Source organism: Cervus canadensis, chromosome 10 (assembly GCF_019320065.1).
Source record: "Cervus canadensis isolate Bull #8, Minnesota chromosome 10, ASM1932006v1, whole genome shotgun sequence".
NCBI classification, from domain to species: domain Eukaryota; kingdom Metazoa; phylum Chordata; class Mammalia; order Artiodactyla; family Cervidae; genus Cervus; species Cervus canadensis.
In genome coordinates this window covers 37,230,322-37,251,466 of record NC_057395.1, presented here as the reverse complement: position 1 = coordinate 37,251,466, position 21,145 = coordinate 37,230,322, and the positions used below count along the sequence as shown (strand labels likewise).

The 21,145-nt window shown below is 40.7% G+C and overlaps 1 protein-coding gene across 1 annotated transcript; it reads left to right on the top strand.

The window, feature by feature from the left end:
* Window positions 1-6,101: 6,101 nt before the first annotated feature.
* LOC122448516 (lysozyme-like protein 1) lies at window positions 6,102-20,764 on the top strand. The gene is made up of 5 exons (XM_043479866.1): window positions 6,102-6,193; window positions 9,406-9,568; window positions 10,060-10,218; window positions 19,662-19,740; window positions 20,538-20,764. Exons 2-5 carry the CDS (start codon window positions 9,430-9,432, stop codon window positions 20,605-20,607), a joined length of 447 nt encoding a protein of 148 aa, XP_043335801.1. The 5' UTR covers window positions 6,102-6,193; window positions 9,406-9,429; the 3' UTR covers window positions 20,608-20,764.
* The last annotated feature ends 381 nt before the right edge of the window (window positions 20,765-21,145 follow it).

Genomic DNA, 21,145 nt, shown 5'->3' with positions numbered 1-21,145 from the left:
CATCTTTCTAATTGGTCAAAGACAGTAGAACGCCACTAGACTGTGGTGTTTCTAAAGTTTCTTTGGTTGAAAAAAATATCATTTTGATTGGTTTTATTATTGTCTATAAATAGTTTGCCTTTCATTTGTAAGCTTGAAGAATCCAGATTGTTACTGGGGTTTTTCCCAAATCTAAATTATACATTGGAAAGGTCACCAGACAATTTAGCACTCACCATCAGAGACTGCCAGCATCGAGAACAGAGATAAACGTTAGCTGGAATTTTAAACACATGCTTACAAATTACTGCAAGCCTCAGATACAATAAATAAATGACAGCAAGGGAATCCGGATTATTCCCATAAAATTTCATCCCACTTAAAAGCGGCAACATAATCAGGATTCCAGCAGAGTTGGGGCCCGCCTTTGGGGGACACACACACTCAAGACTAGTGTGGTTGGGACCTCATGCCACAGCCGTCTCGCTCCCAGAAATGACTATTTTTTACCATTGACAGGAGCCAGTGGTTGTCAGCCTGCGAGGGATCTGATTTTTCGTATTCTGAGAGTGCACAGTTGGATTAAATGATGGAAAAAGTCATGCCACACAGACATTTTCCTACAAAGTGAAGGAGAGTTCAGCCACAGTGCACGTACTCTCTGCATTTATCTTGGACTTCAAAAAAATTATAAATGGTGATAACATGACATGCTGACATCTGAGGGTGAAAATGGGGATGGTTTGGAAAGATGATGGCAAAGAAAATGATCTACCAATAGGCGGACATTTGTTGGGGGGAAGTTAGCAGGAATTTGACAGGAAGAGCTAGACATTCACACACACACACACACACACACAGACAGACGCTTCCAGAGCAGGAATGACTGCCACAAAGTGCTATTGTGTGTTTCATGGAGTAATCAAGGTTATCCTACCATCCTGAACCATGCCTCAAGGATTTGGGTGTGTTTAGGGCACTGGTTTTTCCAGTAGTCATGTACGGATGTGAGAGCTGATCCATAAAGACGGCTGAGCACCAAAGAACTGATGCTTTTGGAGAAAAAGAAGTGTGCCTGCATATGCTCACTTTGCAATCAATTGCAAAAGATTTTCAGATCTCCCAGTGCCTTGAACTGAGAACTCTTACCTCGAAAGTATCTCCAGACCTTTCTGATGAATGAATTTTTCCTTAGAGAGGTCTCATGTTTCTTCATCAAAATAGCTACCAAATCTGCCTACTGCTGTTGCCTAAGACTTGATTTTCTTCACCATGGTAATAAAAAGAATCATACTGGTCATCTCTCTAATGATGATAGTAACCAGGATATGCTGAGCTCTTTATGTATCAGGAGCTATTTCAACAGCTTACAGGTATCACGCCCGTCTGGTCTACCAAGTAGTTACCCTGTTGAAGAAAGTGCTGTTATGATCCATTTTACGTGTGACACCACTGAGGCACAAAGAAGTTAAAGTAACCATTAGTAGCTGGCAAAGGCAAATATTCAGGTCCTGGAGTCTGATTCCAGACCTTGCACTCTTACCTTTTCAGGTTCTTCTACTCATAAAAATGAAACTGTAAAAACAGACTCACACGGTAAAAAAAAAAAAAAAAAATGAACCAAGGCATTTTTTTCATTGTTTTATCCTTTTTCCTAATTATTTCAAAGGAGGGTAGCCTAGAATGTTGATCAAAGCCCATCCTTTGTAAAGATGGGCTCCTCTCCAATTTCAGGGGCCAGTTGCCACCTGTCACACACACGAGTTACATTGTTCTTGAGTCCTTCATCCTATTTACATGCCCCAGATAACTGGATTGAGAAGAATATATCCTTTCACTTCGGCTTCCCTGATGGCTCAGCCGGTGAAGAATCCACCTGCAATGTGGGAGACCTGGGTTTGATCCCTAGGTTGGGAAGATCCCCTGGAGAAGAGAATGGCTACCCACTTCAGTATTCTGGCCTGGAGAATTTCATGGACTGTATAGTCCATGCGGTCACAAAGAGTCAGACACAACTGACTTTTCCACTTTCACTTTCATCCACCCACTTGTAATATATGGTGAGCTAGATGGCCCAGCTTATCACCAATGAGAACCCATTTTATAAATAATTAAGTAATATCAGGATATATTAGGTTAACTACCTTACTAGTTACTATGATTAATAAATATGAGGCCTTTAAATAATAGAGTATTCATAATAATTTGTAATGAGGAGAGTCATCTCAAAATTCTTTTGTGCCATGTTTTCTGGTTTTGTCATGAGCAAAGCAGTTAAAAGTGTCAGATTTATAGATTAATCCTCTTTATTTTGGACCTCCCCGGCGGCTTAGTGGTAAAGAACCAGCTTACCAATGCAGGAGACACAGGTTTGATCCCTGGGTCAGGAAGATCTCCTGGAGGAGGAAATGGCAACTGACTCCAGTAGTCTTGCTTGGGAAATCCCCTGGACAGAGGAGCCTGGTGGGCTACAGTCCATAGGGTTGCAAAAGAGTTGGACATGACTTAACAACTAAATAACATCTTTATTTTACCATAAAGAAGTTCATTAAGTGTATGTTTTCCCAACAGCACCAAGCAGTTCTTCATTCTCAGTGGACACTGGGTGAACATCCTGTATTGTAACTCAGTCCTGACACTGTCTCCATGAAGATGGCAGCATCAGATCCCACAGATAAGGGCTTGTCCCACCAAACAGCCAATCACAAGTCCAGGCTGTTGCTTTACTTCCTACCAACAGGAAATAAATTGGAGGCTCCTACAATCCCCTCCTCTGGTTTGATTATTTGCTCATAGTGGCTTACAGAACTCAGGAAAACAGTTTACTTTCTAGATACTCATTTATTGCAAAGGGTATTACAGGACACGAATGAACAGTCAGATGAAAAGATCCCCAGGGCCAGGTCTGGAAGGGTCCTGAACACCAGAGCTTCTGTCCACATTGAGTTCAGGAGGTACCAACCGCCCCCCCCCACCAGCGTGTGAGTATGTTCTGGTTCACCAACGTAGAATCTCTCTAAGCCCCTCCTTTTGAGTCCTTATGGAGGCTTCATAACAGAGGCATAATTGATTAAATCGTTGGCCAGTGAGGACTGGACTCAGCCCTTCTCCCACCCTGGAAGCTGTAGGCAAGGTGGGCTAGGGGGCTAGGACTAAAAGTTCCAACCCGCTAATCACATGGTTGGTTTCCATAGCAACCAGCCCCATCCTTAGATGCTTTGAGAAGTCATATCATTAACATAAACTCAGGTGTGGTTGAAAGGAATTTGTTGTGAATATCAGACAACTTTCTCACTCTTGTTATTTAGGACATCCCAAGAAACAGGCAAGAAGACCAAATATGTTTTCTTATTATAAAGCACAGTATCACACAAGTATTTCAGATTTGCTCAACTTTTCTGGTATAAGTGGCTATCAGAGGTATGCAAACTAGCAGATTTTTTTAATCTTTTAGTTTTATTTATTTAGAATAATTTTAGACTAAATTTGTATTTATCTCCATATGCCCTTAACCCAGGTCCTTACCACTAACATGTGACATATCCATAACACACTCATCAAAATTGAGAAATCAATGCATTAACTACAGGCACTATTCAGATTTCATGGGTTTTATGATTATCCTGTTCTATTTCAGAAGCCAATCCAAGACACTACATTAAATTGAATTATTGTATCTTTCTCTCTTCTGGTCTATAATAATTTCTTGGTCTAATTTCTCATGACGTTGATACATTTAAAGAATTCTGGTTGGGTATTTTGTAGCATGTCTTTCACCAGGGTTTGGCTAGATTTTCACAATTAGACTGGAGTTGTGGATGCTGGGAGAAAACCAGAGAGGTGGGTGCTCTTCTCATCACATCATGTCAAGGGCTACAGAACATGACTAAGCACTGATGAGGTCAACTTTCATCACTGGCTAAGGTGGGGTCCACCAGGTTTCTCTGCTGTAAAGTCACCCTTTCCCCCTTCCATACTCTCTCTGTTGGAAGCATGTCACTAGAACCAGCCGCTACTCAGAATTAAGCTCCATTTCCTAGAGGGGAGACTATCTAAAAAGAGTATTTAGAATTCTTCTGTAAGATTTGCTTCTTTTCTCTGTATATTTATTTATTCAATCATTTATTTATACCAGTATGCCCTATAGATATTTATTTTGTTCTCTGAGCTATAATCTAATCCTATAGTTATTTATTTGGTCACTCAAATTACTCCAGCATTGGCCATTGGGAGTTCTTTCAATTTGGCTCCTTTCTTTGTTTGATATATTAATCCCTCTCTGTTCCTCTCTCTCTTTTCTTTTAAGTATTTCCTTAACTTTTAGCACTAACAAGATGCTCCAGGCTCATCTTGCACTTTTCCTGCTCCAGTTCTGAAATGAATTTGAAAAAGATATCTGAAGAACAAACCTGTAATATTTTTCATATTAGAGACAATTCATCACAGAAAAGATCCACAGATGAATCCTAAACATATGAAAGGAAACATAGCCATAAATTGAAACCATGTTAAGAAGCCATTTCCTACCTCTCAGATTGGCAAAGACTATGAAGTTTAATAACTGCTGCTGCCAGGCAGAAGGGAAGGAATCTCATCTCCTGATACAGGACCATGTGGAAGGCAATTTGGCAATATCTAGCAAAACTGGGAAACAATCCAAGGCTCAGCAGTTCCACTTCCAGGAATTTATCCTACACATATTTTTGCAAATATGCAAATAACATATATATATATAAGATTATTTGGGCTTTCCTGGTGGCTCGGACTGTAAAGAAGCTGCCTGCAATGCTGGAGACCCAGGTTTGATTCCTGGGTCAGAAAGATTCCCCGGAGGAGGGAATGGCTACCCACTTCAATATTCTTGCCTGGAGAATTCCATGGACAGAGGAGATTATTTAGTGTAATATGCTTATAAGACAAGAATGAAACAACTTAAATGTGCATCAATACCCAGTTGGCTAAATATGTTATACTATGTCACACAATGCAAAGCAGCACAGCCATAAAAGGGGATTCTTAAAATACACTATCAGGCTTTAAAAATAAGGTACAGGAATAGTTTAAGAAGGGATATAAAAGACTATTTATATATGTGTGTCTATGTATCATATCTCTGGAAGATACAGCTGTATCAGCTATTGCCAGTGGGGGAGAAAACTAGTGCTTCTGAAGCTGGGAAAGAGAATTTTTTACTATCCTAATTATGCTTTTGGAATTTTGAGATTTGATATTAAAAACTGTATTATATCTGCACACTTCTAAAATCTTAATATTTCCCAAGATTTTTCAAAAATTTCCAAAAAAAATCCAGTAGGCTTCAAAATCCTTTATTAAGACTGGAAAACTCTATTCTAATTAAATTTTCATTTCTAATTAAGTTGCAAAAGCAAAGATACATAACTGGAAAAGTAAACACTTATTAGGTAAAGTTGAACAAAAATCTTTGATAAATTGGCATGTAGAATTTAAGAAAAGAATGTAATGATTATTGTGTGCAACCAACAGGAACTTTTTTCCTTAGATTTGCATATCATAATGAGAATTAATTTCAAATATCCTTTAAATTTGAGAATGGAAATAAATGGATCTTAAAACTAGCCCTTTAATTATTGATCCACAGAGCACTAAACCAAAGTTTTCAAAGCTAATTAACCTCATTCAATCATTCTGATCTTACTAAAAATATTTTATTAATAATAGTAATTCAATTAGAGAAAGACACTTTGTACTGTTAATACAACTTTCAAATGTTAATTTCATGTCTGTCACATCCTTTTAAAAATTCTAGTTTGGTAGTGCTTATAATTTATGTAACATATTAGTACAGAAGGACTTGAGTATGGTTTATAATTCAATATATACCTACAGGGGATACACACTTAATTTTTCTTTACTGATGGGATTTATGATAAAGTTTGGAGGCTGTTATTTTGGAAATAAGCTCTCAGTCAGGTGGGAGGCCCCAGTGGAGTTGAGAAGTGAGGAAGATAAAGAAAAAGAAGTAGCCTGTCCCTAAATGTAGTTATCATATAAGTCCCAAGAAATAGAATTCTAGAATCTCTTGACAGCTGGAAACAAAAGAGCTAAGAATTCTTCTTTCCCTAAAGCTCTACAGAAAGGTCCTTGGTTTGGCCAAGATCCCTTGTGCCTGGTCAGGATCAGAATGGCTTCGTGGGATGCGGGAAGCTTGTGTGAGCTCCTAATCACTGATTAGGTAAGTAGAATGGTGTTTCTCCCCAGAATCACCTGAGGCATGTCTCTGGGGCAGGTATCCTTTTAATAAGACCAAAATCACTCTAGATTGGTTCCAAATAGGAAAAAGAATACGTCAAAGCTGTATCTTGTCACCCTGCTTATTTAACTTATATGCAGAGTACATCATGAGAAATGCTGGGCTGGATGAAGCACAAACTGGAATCAAGATTGCCAGGAGAAATATCAATAACCTCAGATATGCAGATGACACCACCCTTATGGCAGAAAGTGAAGAAGAACTAAAGAGCCTCTTGATGAAAGGGAAAGAGGAGAGTGAAAAAGTTCATTTAAAGCTCAACATTCAGAAAACTAAGATCATGGCATCTGGTCCCATCACTTCATGGCAATTAGATGGGGAAAGAATGGAAATAGTGGCTGACTTTATTTTTGAGGGCTCCAAAATCACTACAGATGGTGATTGCAGCCATGAAATTAAAAGATGCTTACTCCTTGGAAGGAAAGTTATGACCAACCTAGACAGCATATTAAAAAGCAGAGACATTACTTTGTCAACAAAAGTCCATCTAGTCAAGGCTATGGTTTTTCCAGTAATCATGTATGGATGTGAGAGTTGGACTATAAAGAAAGCTTAGCACCAAAGAATTGATGCTTTTGAACTGTGGTGTTGGAGAAGACTCTTGAGAGTCCCTTGGACTGCAAAGAGATCCAACCAGTCCATCTTAAAGGAAATCAGTCCTGGGTGTTCATTGGAAGGACTGATGTTGAAGCTGAAACTCCAATACTTCGGCCACCTGATGCAAAGAGCTGACTCATTTGAAAAGACCCTGATGTTGGGAAAGATTGAAGGCAGGAGGAGAAGGGGACGACAGAAGAGATGGTTGGATGGTATCACCGACTTGATGGACATGGGTTTGGGTGGACTCTGGGAGTTGGTGATGGACAGGGAGGCCTGACGTGCTGCGGCTCATGGGACCACAAAGAGTTGGACACGACTGAGCTACTGAACTGACTGACTGACTGAAATCACTCTGGTGAAGCCATCTGTCCCAAAGAATCAACAATGGCAACCCCCAGCTAGAAGGATGTAGAATGTTGTACTTGGGGCCACCACTGCTGTGGGCTTTTATTTTATTTTGATTTGCTTGAGACCAGTGAGAGTCTAAAGATAAGGGATAGAAACCAACTGGATTTGTAAACTCTGTGTCATAAACCTCGTTGGTCTCCCTCTTGGTGTCTGGCGCAGTGCTAGGATATAGTTCCCTGCTTTACATCAGGGGTTTTTGCTATAAAGGTCCAGATACTGAATATTTTAGACTTTATGGTCTATACAATCTCCAACACAACACTCAACTGTAAAAAGCAGCCATACACAATATATTACTGGATGAGTATGGCTGTGTCCTAATAAAACTTTACTCACAAAAAGCACTGACCCTTGCTACTCACCAGTATGTATCTGGACACCCCATCTGACATGTAGTCACCTTATTGGTCAGTTACCTTAAAGCCCCCATAATGATTCCCCTCTGGCCTTGCTGAATATTCAGCCTTGTTCTTAGCCTCTCCTCTCAACTGGGAAACTTAGCTCCATGAGGAGAAATGAACAACTCTAGAAATGTCTAGGCAGGTGAGGAAAATGATACTGGATGAAAGTATGTATGAATGTCAGGTTCAGAATCAGGAGCAGTTATTACCAGAGATTTCACTCCACCCTCATCTCAGCAAGGTTGTCCTATTTGGGGAAGACAAATTTCTTTGGGAGAAGAAGCACTTTTGGAAAACCAGTAGCCAGCAAGGCAGGGACCTTTTGATCCTACTTTCATTTTAAATGGTTAGGTGAGAGTTCCTTCATGTCCTCCCACCACCAGCACTTTCTCCTCTTTTGACTCATCATCATTTGTCCCCTTCTTGCTTGCCATTGACACCAAGCTTTTCAGGGGGACCCATGAAACAGTGATGGAAGAACCTAGAAAAATATCATATTGCATTTGCAATATAACACTGATATTTTTGAAGCAACATTCCCATGTTTGGAAAAGTATCAAGATAAAAAGGAGATAATGAGTTATGAAAGTGTGAAAAAAATAAAAAAGAGGAAAGATAAGGTGCTAAATATTCTACCTTCTGAATGGATACATGCATATGTATTGCTGAGTCCCTTTGCTGTCCGCCTGAAGCTACCACAACATTGTTAATCAGCTATGTGCTGTGCTGTGCTTAGTCGCTCGTCATATCTGACTCTTCGTGACCCCATGGACTGTAGCCCACCAGGCTCCTCTGTCCATGAAATTCTCCAGGCAAGAATACAGGAGTGGGTTGCCATGCCCTGCTCCAGGGGATCTTCCCAACCCAAGGATTGAATCCAGGCCTCCCACATTGCAGGTGGATTCTTTACTGTCTGAGCCACTGGGGAAGCCCGGTAGTCGGCTATACTCCAATGTAAAATAAAAAGGTTTTTTAAAAATAAACATAAAAAATAAAACATTTCCTGTCTTCTTAAAAAATCTTCTCCCTTCAATAAACTCCCAACAATAAATCTTAAGGTTGTCTATGAAGACCCATGTATATCCATCTCTGGTTGAGATGTCTGATTCTATGGGTACAGGCGATGCTTACCTCATTGTACTCTGGTTATTTCTATTCATAGAGTTAAAATGGGGAATCCGAGAAATGTGTCACCCTCTGTGGATTCTTTCTGGACATCAGTAAAGGAAGGTTGATTCCCTTCCTTGCCAGGTCCCAGGAGCTTAGCATTTACTTGAAAGTAGCATGTAGAATGGCTTCCCAGGTGTCACTAGTGGTAAAGAATCTGCCTGCCAGTGCAGGAAACCTAAAGAAACTCAGGTTTGATCCCTGGGTTGGTAAGATCCCCTGGAGGAGGGTATGGCAACCCACTCCAGTATTCTTGACTGGAGAATCCCTTGAACAGAGGAGCCTGGTGGGCTACCGTCCATGGGGTCACAAACAGTTGGACGTGACTGAAGTAACTGAACACGCATGCATAGCCGTGTAAAAAGTTTTAGAGAGCCTGCAATCATCCCTTCCCTGTACTATGTACTATTGGCACTTGGATTTTCCCTGATGCTGGTCCTCAATGTTTACAAGTGACAGGCTACATTCAGGCTGGCAGATTTGGAAGTTCTTGTTGGCAAGAAACTTAGTCTTGGGAATCAAGCTGGGTTGTCTGATGTGGTCTCTTATTCTTGACAGGTTCTGCTTCCAACAGGCCTGGAGATGAAGGCTGCTGGTATTTTGGCCCTGATGGGCTGCCTGGTCACAGTCATTGAGCCCAAAATCTACACTCGATGTAAACTGGCAAAAATATTTTCGAGGGCCAGCCTGGACAATTACCGAGGCTTTAGCCTTGGAAACTGTGAGATTTCCCCCTTCCTGTTTTCTTTCTGCCCTTTAACTCTTCCTTGAGATGTCAAAGGCCCCTCCCATACCCACTTCTGTTTGCTTCCAGCCTGTCCTTGCTCTGCCCCACCAGCGACGGCTGCTGGCTGTTTACCTGTCCTCCACCATTGCTCTCCGGAGCTTCCCTCCTCCTCCCTGCCCATCCTGTCCTCACTCCTGGAGTCCTGTGTGATTGACACCAGTAAGGAAAGGAGAAAACAGCTTCCTCTGGCTGGCATTGCAAGGGGCAGACCTGATGTTTAGTCTGGGCCAGGGTCAGCCACTGACTAGGTGTGCCCCCCTGCCCATCCTGTGCCTCTCAGATGTGCTACCTGCCCTGACACTCCCCAGGGCGTGTCGGGAGCAGAGCGTGGGTGTAATACGTGTAAGGGAGCGCTCCCCTAAGAGCAGGTAGGAGGAAACAATGAATTGCTTTTATTGACACTCCTGGCTATTCTCCCCCTCTAGGGATCTGCATGGCCTACTACGAGAGCCACTACAACACCACGGCTCAGACCCGGCTGGAGGACGGAAGCACCGACTACGGCATCTTTCAGATTAACAGTGACACGTGGTGCAGAAGCGCGAAGCTACAGGAGAAAAACCGCTGTCACGTGGCCTGCTCAGGTAGGCTTCTGATTCCGCAGATATCACCCTTAGGAGCAGACAGGAAAGCTGGCCATGGAATATCCACCCATCTTCTGCTTTACCCAAAATTTGGAAGTTCAGATGTGCAAGTGGGTCTGTAAATAAATTATTATAAATTATTCAAGAGTTCCCCAAAGTGGCACTCACAACCTTGTGGTCGACTTGTCCAAAGATGGCCTGTTCTATCCAGGGTGGGTTTTATGAAGCCCACCACAAAAACAGGGGCCTGGACAAACGACCTGACTACCCTTCCATGCATAGAGAGGTTAAATATGTTCATTAAGAAGGAGAAAGCTGTTCGCTAGCTGCTTTCCATAAGCAATCCACTCAAAAGATGCAGTTGATGCTTCTTTATACAGAATGAGACAAATTCACTTCACATAGCACTTCTTCAACAGTAGAAATGATGCTAGAATTTATTTCTAAGTCTTTCTATTCAATCATTCAAGAAATATATGTGGGCATAGAATTGAGCATAGCAGGACTCTTTAGACATGAATTCTGGTATTAAGGAAGAGTGCTTATACAAAGTTATATAAATGACTGTAAATAGGTGCGAGCTTCAGAGGAAAGAGATGTTATTAATAAAGTTATGGAAAGCTTTATGGGTAGCATGATATTTTATTTAATATTTGGAAGATAGATAAGATTTGGATATTCAAGGATAGAGAAGTGTTACTCCAGTTAGGAAGGGCCAAAAAGCAAAAATGCACATAAAATATAACAGGACATGTGGTTGGAAAGTTTGATGACCACCTGACCACGAAGGGCGCTGGGACCCAAGCTGAGGAGAGTGCCCTCAGCTGATTTCTGCCCGCAACAGGAAATCAGAATGGGCCAGTTAATTCGTCATTGCTTCAGAAAAATGAATATGCAAGCTGGATATGAGAGAGATTAAAGAAGAGACAGTTTAATCGCCCCTTTGATTGTTGAGGTGAGAAATAAACAGGCCTGAATGATGGTCATGGCTGGCAATATAGAGAAGAACATGCCAGAGACAACCGTAGAAGGTTGAAGTAAAGTAAGTGACTGTCTTGTTTGCTCACCTGTAGAATGCAAACCCCATGAGGGCAGGAGTTCTATTTCAATCACTGATGCATTCTCAATGCCTAGAATGCTCCCTGGCCATTGTTGGAGCTCAAGAAATATTCATTGACTAAATCAATGGAGGGAAGGTCAAAAGGGTGAAGACAGGGAGCCATAAAATATTCTCCAGCAAAAAAAATTTTTAAAAAATAAATAAAATTTAAAAAAATATTCTCCAGCAAATTCCTTAAGAGCAGGAAATAATCTTTTAATTTCTCGTAGACATGCACAAGATAATCAGTAACCTAGTGTGAATGTATGAATGACTGCACACTGTGTTAATTTACCTAATAAATTAGTAGTCCCTGCCCCTGCTTTACTATGGAATGCTCACTACCTCCTGAGGCCAACCACTCAATTTTTGGTCAGCCCTTATTTTAGAACATTCTTTTGTTGAGCCAAAATCCATCTCCTCATAGCATTCTCCCACTAATGCTGGTTTCTCCTTCTGGATTTATTAAAAACAAATTTTCTCTATTTTATATATTGTTGTTGTTCAGTCGCTTAGTTGTGTCCAACTCTTTGTGACCCCATGGACTGTAGCATGCCAGTTTCCTCTGTCCTCCACTATCTCCTGCAGTTTGCTCAAATTCATGCCCAGTGAGTCGGTGATACTATCTAACCATCTTATCTTCTGCTGCCCCCTTCTCCTTTTGCCTTCAACTTGTCAAATATTTGAAAATGATGATTAGGAGGTACTTCTTATCTCCAAATCTTATCTCCCAGGCTAAAACATTCAATACCTTCACTTTTCTACAGATATGACTTTTTAAAACCCTCCCCTTCCTGGTTAATCTCATTAGCATACCCTGCGAGCTTGCCACTAGAGTTTTCCAGTTAAATATGGCGGTTGGATATATAAGTATTGTTTGAAGCTGAAAGTGAGAGGACTAATGGTGACTAATTTAGCAATTAGAGAAACCTCAATCCTAAACTGACCATGGGAAAGCCAAAAAGCAACCACAGGATCCCAAAAGAGCTCAGAAATCAACAACATCAGCTACTTCCAGAAACTGGGGTGAAGGCAGGCTAAAAACGGTATGATTAATTGGAAAGTCAGTTGAACAGCAGCTGACTCATCTCCTGATTCCGTTCATCTATTGACTGCTCCTCCCAACCCTGGCAAGTTACTGGAGCTCTCTCTTGGACAGAATAGGTAGAAATTCTCTCATTGAGGGACCTCACCAACATTTGAGTGTGAGAGTTTCATCTTAAGAGGGAGTCAAGTTCCTGTAGTTCCAATCACCTCCCTCCACTCTGATCCCTGAATGATGGCAGCCAGCCTAATCTTTCCAGAAGAGAAGACCCTAGTCTGGGGAATCCAGAGAGAGGAAAAGGAAAACTAGAATCTGAGTGGGGGCTTCCCAGTGGACAAACTAGCTAGATCTCCCCCAGTGAGATGCACAGTTGAAAATCCCCATCTCTGTACTGGACTCCTAATCAGCTTTTTTTTTTTTTAAGCATCCTTCTCTTAAATAAGTGCAGCTAACTAGAAGTCTGCCAATGACTAGACTTCATAGGCTGTTACTGGCATGAGAAAATGAGACCACCACCACCAACAACAAAAACCAGATAAAAGTAATTTGTTGAAAGCAGAGATTATGCAGCAAAATGAAAACTTCAAATGAAAAAAACCTATTATTAATATCTTTGGTATATTTAATTTAGAATTAATTTCTTATAGACAGCATATAATTGAGTGCTGCTTTTAGAGCTTGTCCAACAATCTCTGCTTTTTCACAGGAATGTTTAGATCAGGAAACTTTTTCTGAAAGGAATAGATAATAAATATTTTATGTTTTGTGAGCCATATAGTCTCTTTTGTAATTATTCAACTTGCCATACAGCACAAAAGCAGCCACAGACAGTATAGAAATGAATAGGCATGATTGTGTTCTAATAAAAGTTTATGTGCAAAAATGGAGGGTGGGTCTGTGGGCCATAGTTTGTACTGAACTTTGATTTAGATCATTTATATTTAATGTAATTGCTGATATGATTACTTTGAAATCCACCATGTTGTTATTTGTTTCCTATTTGTTCCATCTATCCAACTACTCTTGGTTTATTTTTCCTGACTTTTGGATTAATTGAATATTTTCCAGTATTCAATTTTATTTCTATCATTGGCTTTTTAAGTATATGTGTGCATGCTTAATTAGTCGCTTAGTTGTGTCTGACTCTTTACAACCCCACGGACTGTAGCCCTCCAGGCTCCTCTGTCTATGAGATTTTTGAGGCAGGAATACTGGTGTGGGTAGCCATTCCCTTCTCCAGGGGATCTTCCCAATCCAGGGATCAAATCCGGGTCTCCTGCATTGCAGATTGATTCTCTACCATCTGAGCCACCAGGAAAGCCCTTATTAACTTCATTTCTGTTTTATTTTTAGCAGATCCTCTAGGGTTTACAATATGCATCACTTTCTACCTCCAAATAACATTATACCACTTCACATATAGTAAAGTTGACACTTGAACAAGGTACTACTAAAACCTACCATTGACTAGAAGCCTTACCAACAGCATAAGCAGATGACTGACACATATTTTGTATATGTATTATATACTGTATTCTTACAATAGAATAAGGTAGAGGAAAAAAAAAAGTTAAGAAAATGATAAGGCAGAGAAAATACATTTACTCTATCATATATACTGATTCTGTAAGCTTATATCACCTGTTTATAAGATGAATCATCTGTCAGTACCCACATCAATTTTGTTTTAGATGATACAAAACACTGTAGATGTTATATATATTACTAACACTGGACACTAAAATGAAAGATAATGTGAAAAAGGAATTCATATTTATAGGTATAATGATTCATGCATTAATAACCGAGAAGCAGCAATATGATCATTTTATGATCCCCTAGTGCCATCAATACAATTGCCTCAAAATAGCCCAGCCTATACTCTAATGAATGGTTAGAAAATTTTAATGGCACGCAGTATTAAAGTCATGTTCATAATAAAGTATTGGAAGCACTGTTGCATTTTTAAATGAGAGAAAGAGACATATACTGTACGGTAATATAATTCTCTGAAGGCAAAGTTATAAAACAGGAAGGGAGCTAAAGTGAAAGTTGCTCAGTCGTGTCTGACTCTCTGTGACCCCATGGACTTTAGCTCTCCAGACCTCTCTGTCCATGGGACTCTCCAGGCAAGGATACTGGAGTGGGTAGCTGTTCCCTTCTCCAGAGGATCTTCCCAACCCAGGGACTGAACCCAGGTCTCCAGCATTGCAGGCAGATTCTTTATCGTCTGAGCCACTAGGGAAGCCCAAAAGAGCTTACACATTGTTAATTTTATATTAAATAACACCCACCTTGTGCCTCTTAAGGATAGACTAGTGCCTACACAAGAGAAGGGGACAACAGAGGATGAGATGTTTGGATGGCAACACCAGCTCAATACACATGAGTCTGAGCAAGCTCTGGAAATTGGCGATGGACAGGGAAGCCTGGGCGCGCTGCAGTCCGTGGGGTCACAAAGAGTTGGACACAACTGAGCAACTGAACTAAACTGAGTGCCTACATATATTTTATGCATTTATGATATATCTAACTTTTTATTAACTTTTGATATTTCTAGGCTATGTGGTCTACAAGTGTTTTCAAACTGTCACAAATCTAAAAAAAAAAAAATGTTTCCAATATATTCATCAAAAAAAAATCCAAACCAATGTTTTTCAAGGATCTGCTGCATAAGAATTTTATACTACTGTGGTTCAATTTTCCCCATCATGTCTTCTGTGCTAAGTTGTCGTCCTTTTTACTTCCACATGTTATACACTTCACAATGCTTTTAAAAAATAATTTTATTTATTTATTTTTGGCTATGCTGGGTCTTTGTTGCTATGTGGTCTTTTTCTCCAGCGGCAGCAAACGGAGGTTACTCTCTAGTTATGCTCAGGCTTCTCATTGTGGTGGCTTCTCTTGTTTCAGAGCATGGGCTCTAGGGTGCATGGGCTTCCGTAGTTGCAGTCATGGGTTCAGAAGTTGCGGTCCCCAGGATCTGGAGCACAGGTTCAGTAGCTGTGGCATATGGGCTTAGTTGCTCCAAAGCATGTGGGACATTCCCAGACCAGCGACTAAACCCGTGTCTCTTGCATTGGCAGGCAGATTCTTTACCATTGAGCCTCCAGGGAAGCATGATGAATGCATTTCTACATACATTACATGCATGCTCTACACCTCACAACATGTATAGACACAGTACATTTTTTTAATTATTTTTGCTTTAAATGACTATCTTTTAAGTAAAATGTTCAGATGAGAAGGATCTCTTTATATTTACCACACAATATTTATCATTTGGGGCTTTCCAGGTGGTTCAGTGGTAAAGAATCCATCTGCCAATGCAAGAGGCTCAGATTCTATCGCTGGGTTGGGAAGATGTCCTGGAGGAGGAAATGGTAACCCACTCCAGTATTCTTGCCTGGAAAATTCCATGAACAGAGGATCCTGGCGTGCTGCAGTCCATGGGGTCACAAGAGTCAGATATGACTGAGCACACACACATTTACCAATTACCACATTCTCTATACCTTTGGTGCCTTCATTTGGACACACAGTTAAGGGCTATTTTCTTTCAGCCTAAAGAACATCCTTGAACAATTTCCTGGAGTGGAATTTTTCTAGGAAGCACCTTTCTGCTTTTGTGTGTCTGAAAATGTCTATATTGCCTTTTCTTCTATAAGAGATATTTTCTATGTATATAAAACTCTAAGCTGAGAGATGGAGAAGGAAATGGCAACCCACTCCAGTATTCTTGCCTGGAAAATCCCATAGACGGAGGAGCCTGGTAGGCTACAGTCCATGGGGTAGCAAAGAGTCGGACCCGACTGAGAGACTTCATTTTCACTTTCAAGCTGACAGATATTTTTCTCTCAGCTTACTAAATATGTCCATTATCTTCTGCTTGACTTATTTATTATGAGAAATCAGTGATTTTCTCACTTGAGTTCCCTGTGTGTATCATGTCCTTTTTCTCCATCCCCTTTTACAATTTCTTCATCAACAGTATCTAGCAAGTTGATCACAAATGCCCATTTTTTGTGTGTTTATTTTGCTTGATATTCACTAAAATTTTGGGTCCCTGAGTGAATAGTGTTTAAACTTTCTCCTTCTAGGAGTCTAATAACACACATGCTAGATCATTTTTGTATTCCCATTGGTCACCAAGACTCTTTTTCTTTCAGACCTTTTCCCTCTCTGTGTTTTATTTTCAATCATTTTATGTTCAAGATCTCTGATCATTTTCATGAAGTGCCTGATCTATTAAATTCAGCAATTGAATGTTTCATTTCAGATATTGTATTTTTTTCAATGCCAGGTAGTTATTTCTTTCATTTGATTGATGTTTTCCTATAAGTCCTTGCTATCAATAAACATATTTATAAGCACTGTTTTAAATTTCTTATCTAATTCAATCATCTCTGTCATTTCTAGGTCTTTCTCCTGGCTGTGAGTTATGTTTTCATATCTTTTTGTACATTTGATCAATTTTTTACTGGATACTAGATTGCATGTATATTACATTGTTGAGTGTCTGGATTATGCTGTGTCCCTTTAAGGATTATTCAAGGTCATCTTGGCAAGCAGTTAATTCTGGTCCGGGACATTCTAGAGTAGTCTTTATGGGAGGGCTTGTGCAGCCTTACTATCAAGGTATTTATCTATAGCATCTCTTGAATAAACCAGGGCTCAGCAAAATCTCTCTCCTCTGGCCAGTAACAGATCACGTCTCCCTGTGTGAGCCCTGCAATTGCTGAGGTGTCTGGTAGCAGTTTTCTGGTTACTCTCATGGAGTTTTTCAGTCAAAGACTCAGAGATCTCTCTCTGCAGAGTTCTGGCACCCTCCTGGGTGGCTCTGTCCTCACAGGGACCCCTCTCCATAAATTCCAATTGTCTTGGCCTCTGATCTCTGTCTCCTCTACTTAGATTGCCATGGCCTGCCTGGATTTTACCTTTGTGGTCTGGAAAGTGCCTCTGGGCAGAAAGTCACAGCAATCCCAACGCTCACCTCATCTGGTTTCTATCCCTCAAAGATTCTGCATTCCCTATTGTCTAGCTGTCTAGCTGTTACAGGAGGAGAGAAAATCTCGAGTGCATCATGGCCAAGCTTGACTTTATGTGCAGTTTACTAACTGAATATTGTCCAATGGAACAATTAACGAAATGTGGGCTAAAAGTATATTTACAAGACAACAGTGGATTCTCAGAAATTAAAATGTTAGATGGCTTATGGTTAGAGGTGAAGGATCACTCATATCTGTTTTCTCATAAAAAGAGCTTGGGATTTTTAGGGAAAGCTTTAAAATAGAAAACAGGATGTTGGTTTTATATCCTAATCACCCTCCATGACTGTCCTCCCCCAGCCTCAGGCCAGAGAGTCTATAATTAGCGACAATGTCATTCTGTCCCATGGATTACAGAAGTAGGGCTATTCGTCATGGAAACCTGGAAACAAGCTAACATTGGGGTGTGTGTGCAACGTAGGTGGCATCTCATGTGTGTACAAAGTACACGCACCTCATGCCCATCTACTGAAGCTAGTCCTCTTCTCATTCCCAGACCAGACCATATGCCTCAAATTGCTGTCAACCTTCCCCAAACTATTTGACCACAGTATTTGTTCTATAGAGATATAAATATATCTATGTATACACACACACATGCATATAATAATACAATAGCCATTTTTGTTTCCCTCCAATAACTTAGTCCTTATTAAAATAGATTTTAAGAAAGCAGTCATTGCCTCCTGTATCTAGTATAGCCCACCTGTATCAATCTCTGTTTCTCCTACCAGCCTGGTATCTGAGTTGGCTGTTGCCACTTCAGAAACGACAAGGAGATGTAAATTCTGGGCAAGGTAGTGACACTTTTATGGGGGCCAGGGGGATGCTGAGGAGAGGCTGGTTTTGCGGTAGAACTCCACTGAAAAGAAATGGTTCTTTTTGTGTAGATTGTTGCTGTTTTCTGTTGTTGGATGGGGGAGAATAAAAGATTCCCTTGAATGATGTTTGATATTCAACAGAACCCTCTCCTTATCCGTGTGTGACTGGACAGAATTGTCTATTTGAACACTGAGCAGAAGCCACTATTGGCTCAGGTCCTTGTACATACGTGCTCCCTGGGCTCATTTCTGCCCCTTTGCTGCCCCACTGTGGTGATTTCACTGTGTTTCCACATTTTAGCCCACAGCCAGTTTCTTTATTCCCCAGCCCCTTACCCCTTTAACATATTTTTGCAAAGAAATTCAAGGTTCCATGCAACTTGTTGTTGTTTGTTTTTTGGTCTTTGCAAAACATCTCACTTGTGCAATAAAATGGTAGAACAAAGTGGGACGCTGACAAACACTTTCCATGGATTGTACAGACTGAGCCTGCAGCACCTACCCTCCCCACCAACCTGTCCACAGCATCTCCAGACTAGCAACCTGCTTCACCCCCAGTGGGACCCTTGTTCTCCGCGTGCACGTCTAGCAGAATATCCTCCGTAGATCACAGCTACAGTCTCCTCTGCCCACTCCTGCTTCCACCCATTCTTCTACAGGTGTGGATCCCTAACAAAACCACCTTGCACCCCAAACTCACCTCCACATCTACTTCTGGAGAACGCAACCTGAAACAGAAATGATGTTGGGCCTTTTTGTTTATTTGCCTTTTCTTGTCATATTCGTGTTGAGACGGATTTTGAGGTCACTTCTGGTGAAGTGATATGAGTTAACACATTTTCAGTTGAAAGATTTGTTATGTCTGAAAGTCACAGAAAAAGTAATAAAGGCAAAGGTTTCACATAAAGCTTAAAGTTTTCTGCATGTGAAAAATACTTTGGGTATAAAAAAAAACTTAATGCACAAACCAGAAAGCTATAATAAATAGAAGTTTAATCATTACATATAAAGAGATCTTACATGCCAAATTAACATGAGTAAAGAAAACACTACTATCCTGTCTAGCTTTTATGTTTCTTTAGGAGATAAACATTTTCCTATTGTGTTTTCCCTTAAACACTTTTCCAAAAAAAAAAAAAAATTTTTTTTTTCCCATTATGTTTTCCCTAAGCACACTTCCAAAAGCCTTTCAGGGATGGTCTAGTCCTCTACCAAAGAGTCCTAAACTTTAAGATGTGGATGGCCTAGAAACAAAAACAATCCTTTCTTTGTGAAGAAGTGGAACAAAAAAAAAAAAAAGAAGAAGAAGGAGACAGCTCATAGTTCTTCCTGCTCCAAAATGCAGTGAGAAAAATGAAGAAAATCTGATTTGGGCTTCCCCTCCTCCAACAGCAAATTCTCAACTAACCCTCTACTACTCTCTCTTATAGCCTTGATCACTGATGACCTCACGGATGCAATTATCTGTGCCAAGAAAATTGTTAAAGAAACGGATGGCATGAACTACTGGTAAGAGTCTTTCCTTGGGAGACAAGCTGACATGGGTGAAACCCTTAGTGTATGTGTCCATCCAAGCTGCAGGGGATGGGAACAAGTTCACCTCTGCAGAGTGGTCCAGTGATTTCCACTTGACCTTGTCTATGTCGTCTTCCATCACTGTGTGGATGTGCAGTGAACCTGGAATTAGTATGGGGAGTAGAGGGTTAGGGAGTCAGAATTATTTGCAATTGCTTTTCACATCAAGATGTTCCAAACAATGAAGAGAGGGCTATTTTCTCATGTGAACTGGAGAACATCAATGAAGACAATACACCAGAAGAAAAAGTTCCAGCTTGCTCTAAATTTGGATAAGATTTGGGAAGTCAGGGGCAGTGAGAGGAAACTAACCATGTTGGTTACATGAGACATTGACAGGAAACTTCCCCAGGTGGTGTGTGAGCTATGGCTTAGCCAGTGCACACCGGCTCTCTGTGGCTGTGTTTTCTTGTGAACGTTGCTGATTGGGTCACTCACTTGCAGAACCCAAATTTTAAGAGATGTGGATGTTTAACTAAATGCCCCATCCTTATAAAAGTTGTTTGCTTGTTGCTGAGGCTCATATAGACTAGGAGAAAACCAGGGAGAGGGCAGTCTTAAGGCAAAAGGGATGGAGTCTTTAGATCAGGACTTAGATCAGGACCAGAAACAAATGACACTAAAGCCTGGGCACTGCTGTTTAAGTGGGTTCCTTGTCTATGGTTTTTGAGCCTCAGCACATTTGGACTGTCACACTTGCTCTGTTGTTCCTTCTTCCCTCTCCTCCCCAGGCAAGGCTGGAAGAAGAACTGTGAGGGCAGAGACCTGTCTGAGTGGAAAAAGGGATGCGAGGTTTCGTGAACTGGACAGTACCAAGGATGCTTCATGACAGCCCCTAGTGAGAGTGGTCATGTCATCTTGTCCTCCATCCTCCTGATGATCCTTCTCAAAGTTGGAGAGGGAGAGTTAAGCTATATTTTTAAGGAAATAAATATTTCCATTTAAATGTCTTGACTTCACCCTGACTCAGTTTCAATGATGTCATCATAGTACAAGGTTAAGACTTGAAAAGTCACCTATAAAATATTCTAGTCCTAGGAGGAACAAACTTCTCTTCTTTATGGCTGCTTATTTTAAAAACACAATTCTCGGGTCCAGGGGAACACTAGAGGAATGATTGTAGTTTGCTGACCTCTGTCCTGGAGCACTGAGTCCTTCTCCTCGTCATGGGATGTATAGCCCTTTCTCAGCTCAGCTGTCCTGGAGAGAATGTTCCCACTTCCTCCAGGCAGTTGTGAGAAACATTCTAATGGGACCAAATACTTAAGTTGTAGCTCTTAGCTCCAGTGTTCCCCATGTATTCCAACATCCATGTAAGTTTAATCTATCAAAAACCCTC

Excerpts from the sequence above, each read along its gene's own strand:
- LOC122448516 (XM_043479866.1), top strand. The coding sequence starts at position 9,430 with ATGAAGGCTGCTGGTATTTTGGCCCTGATGGGCTGCCTGGTCACAGTC. Across the intron at positions 9,569-10,059 it reads AGGCTTTAGCCTTGGAAACT|GGATCTGCATGGCCTACTAC; the intron begins GTGAGATTTCCC and ends CTCCCCCTCTAG. Across the intron at positions 10,219-19,661 it reads CTGTCACGTGGCCTGCTCAG|CCTTGATCACTGATGACCTC; the intron begins GTAGGCTTCTGA and ends TCTCTCTTATAG.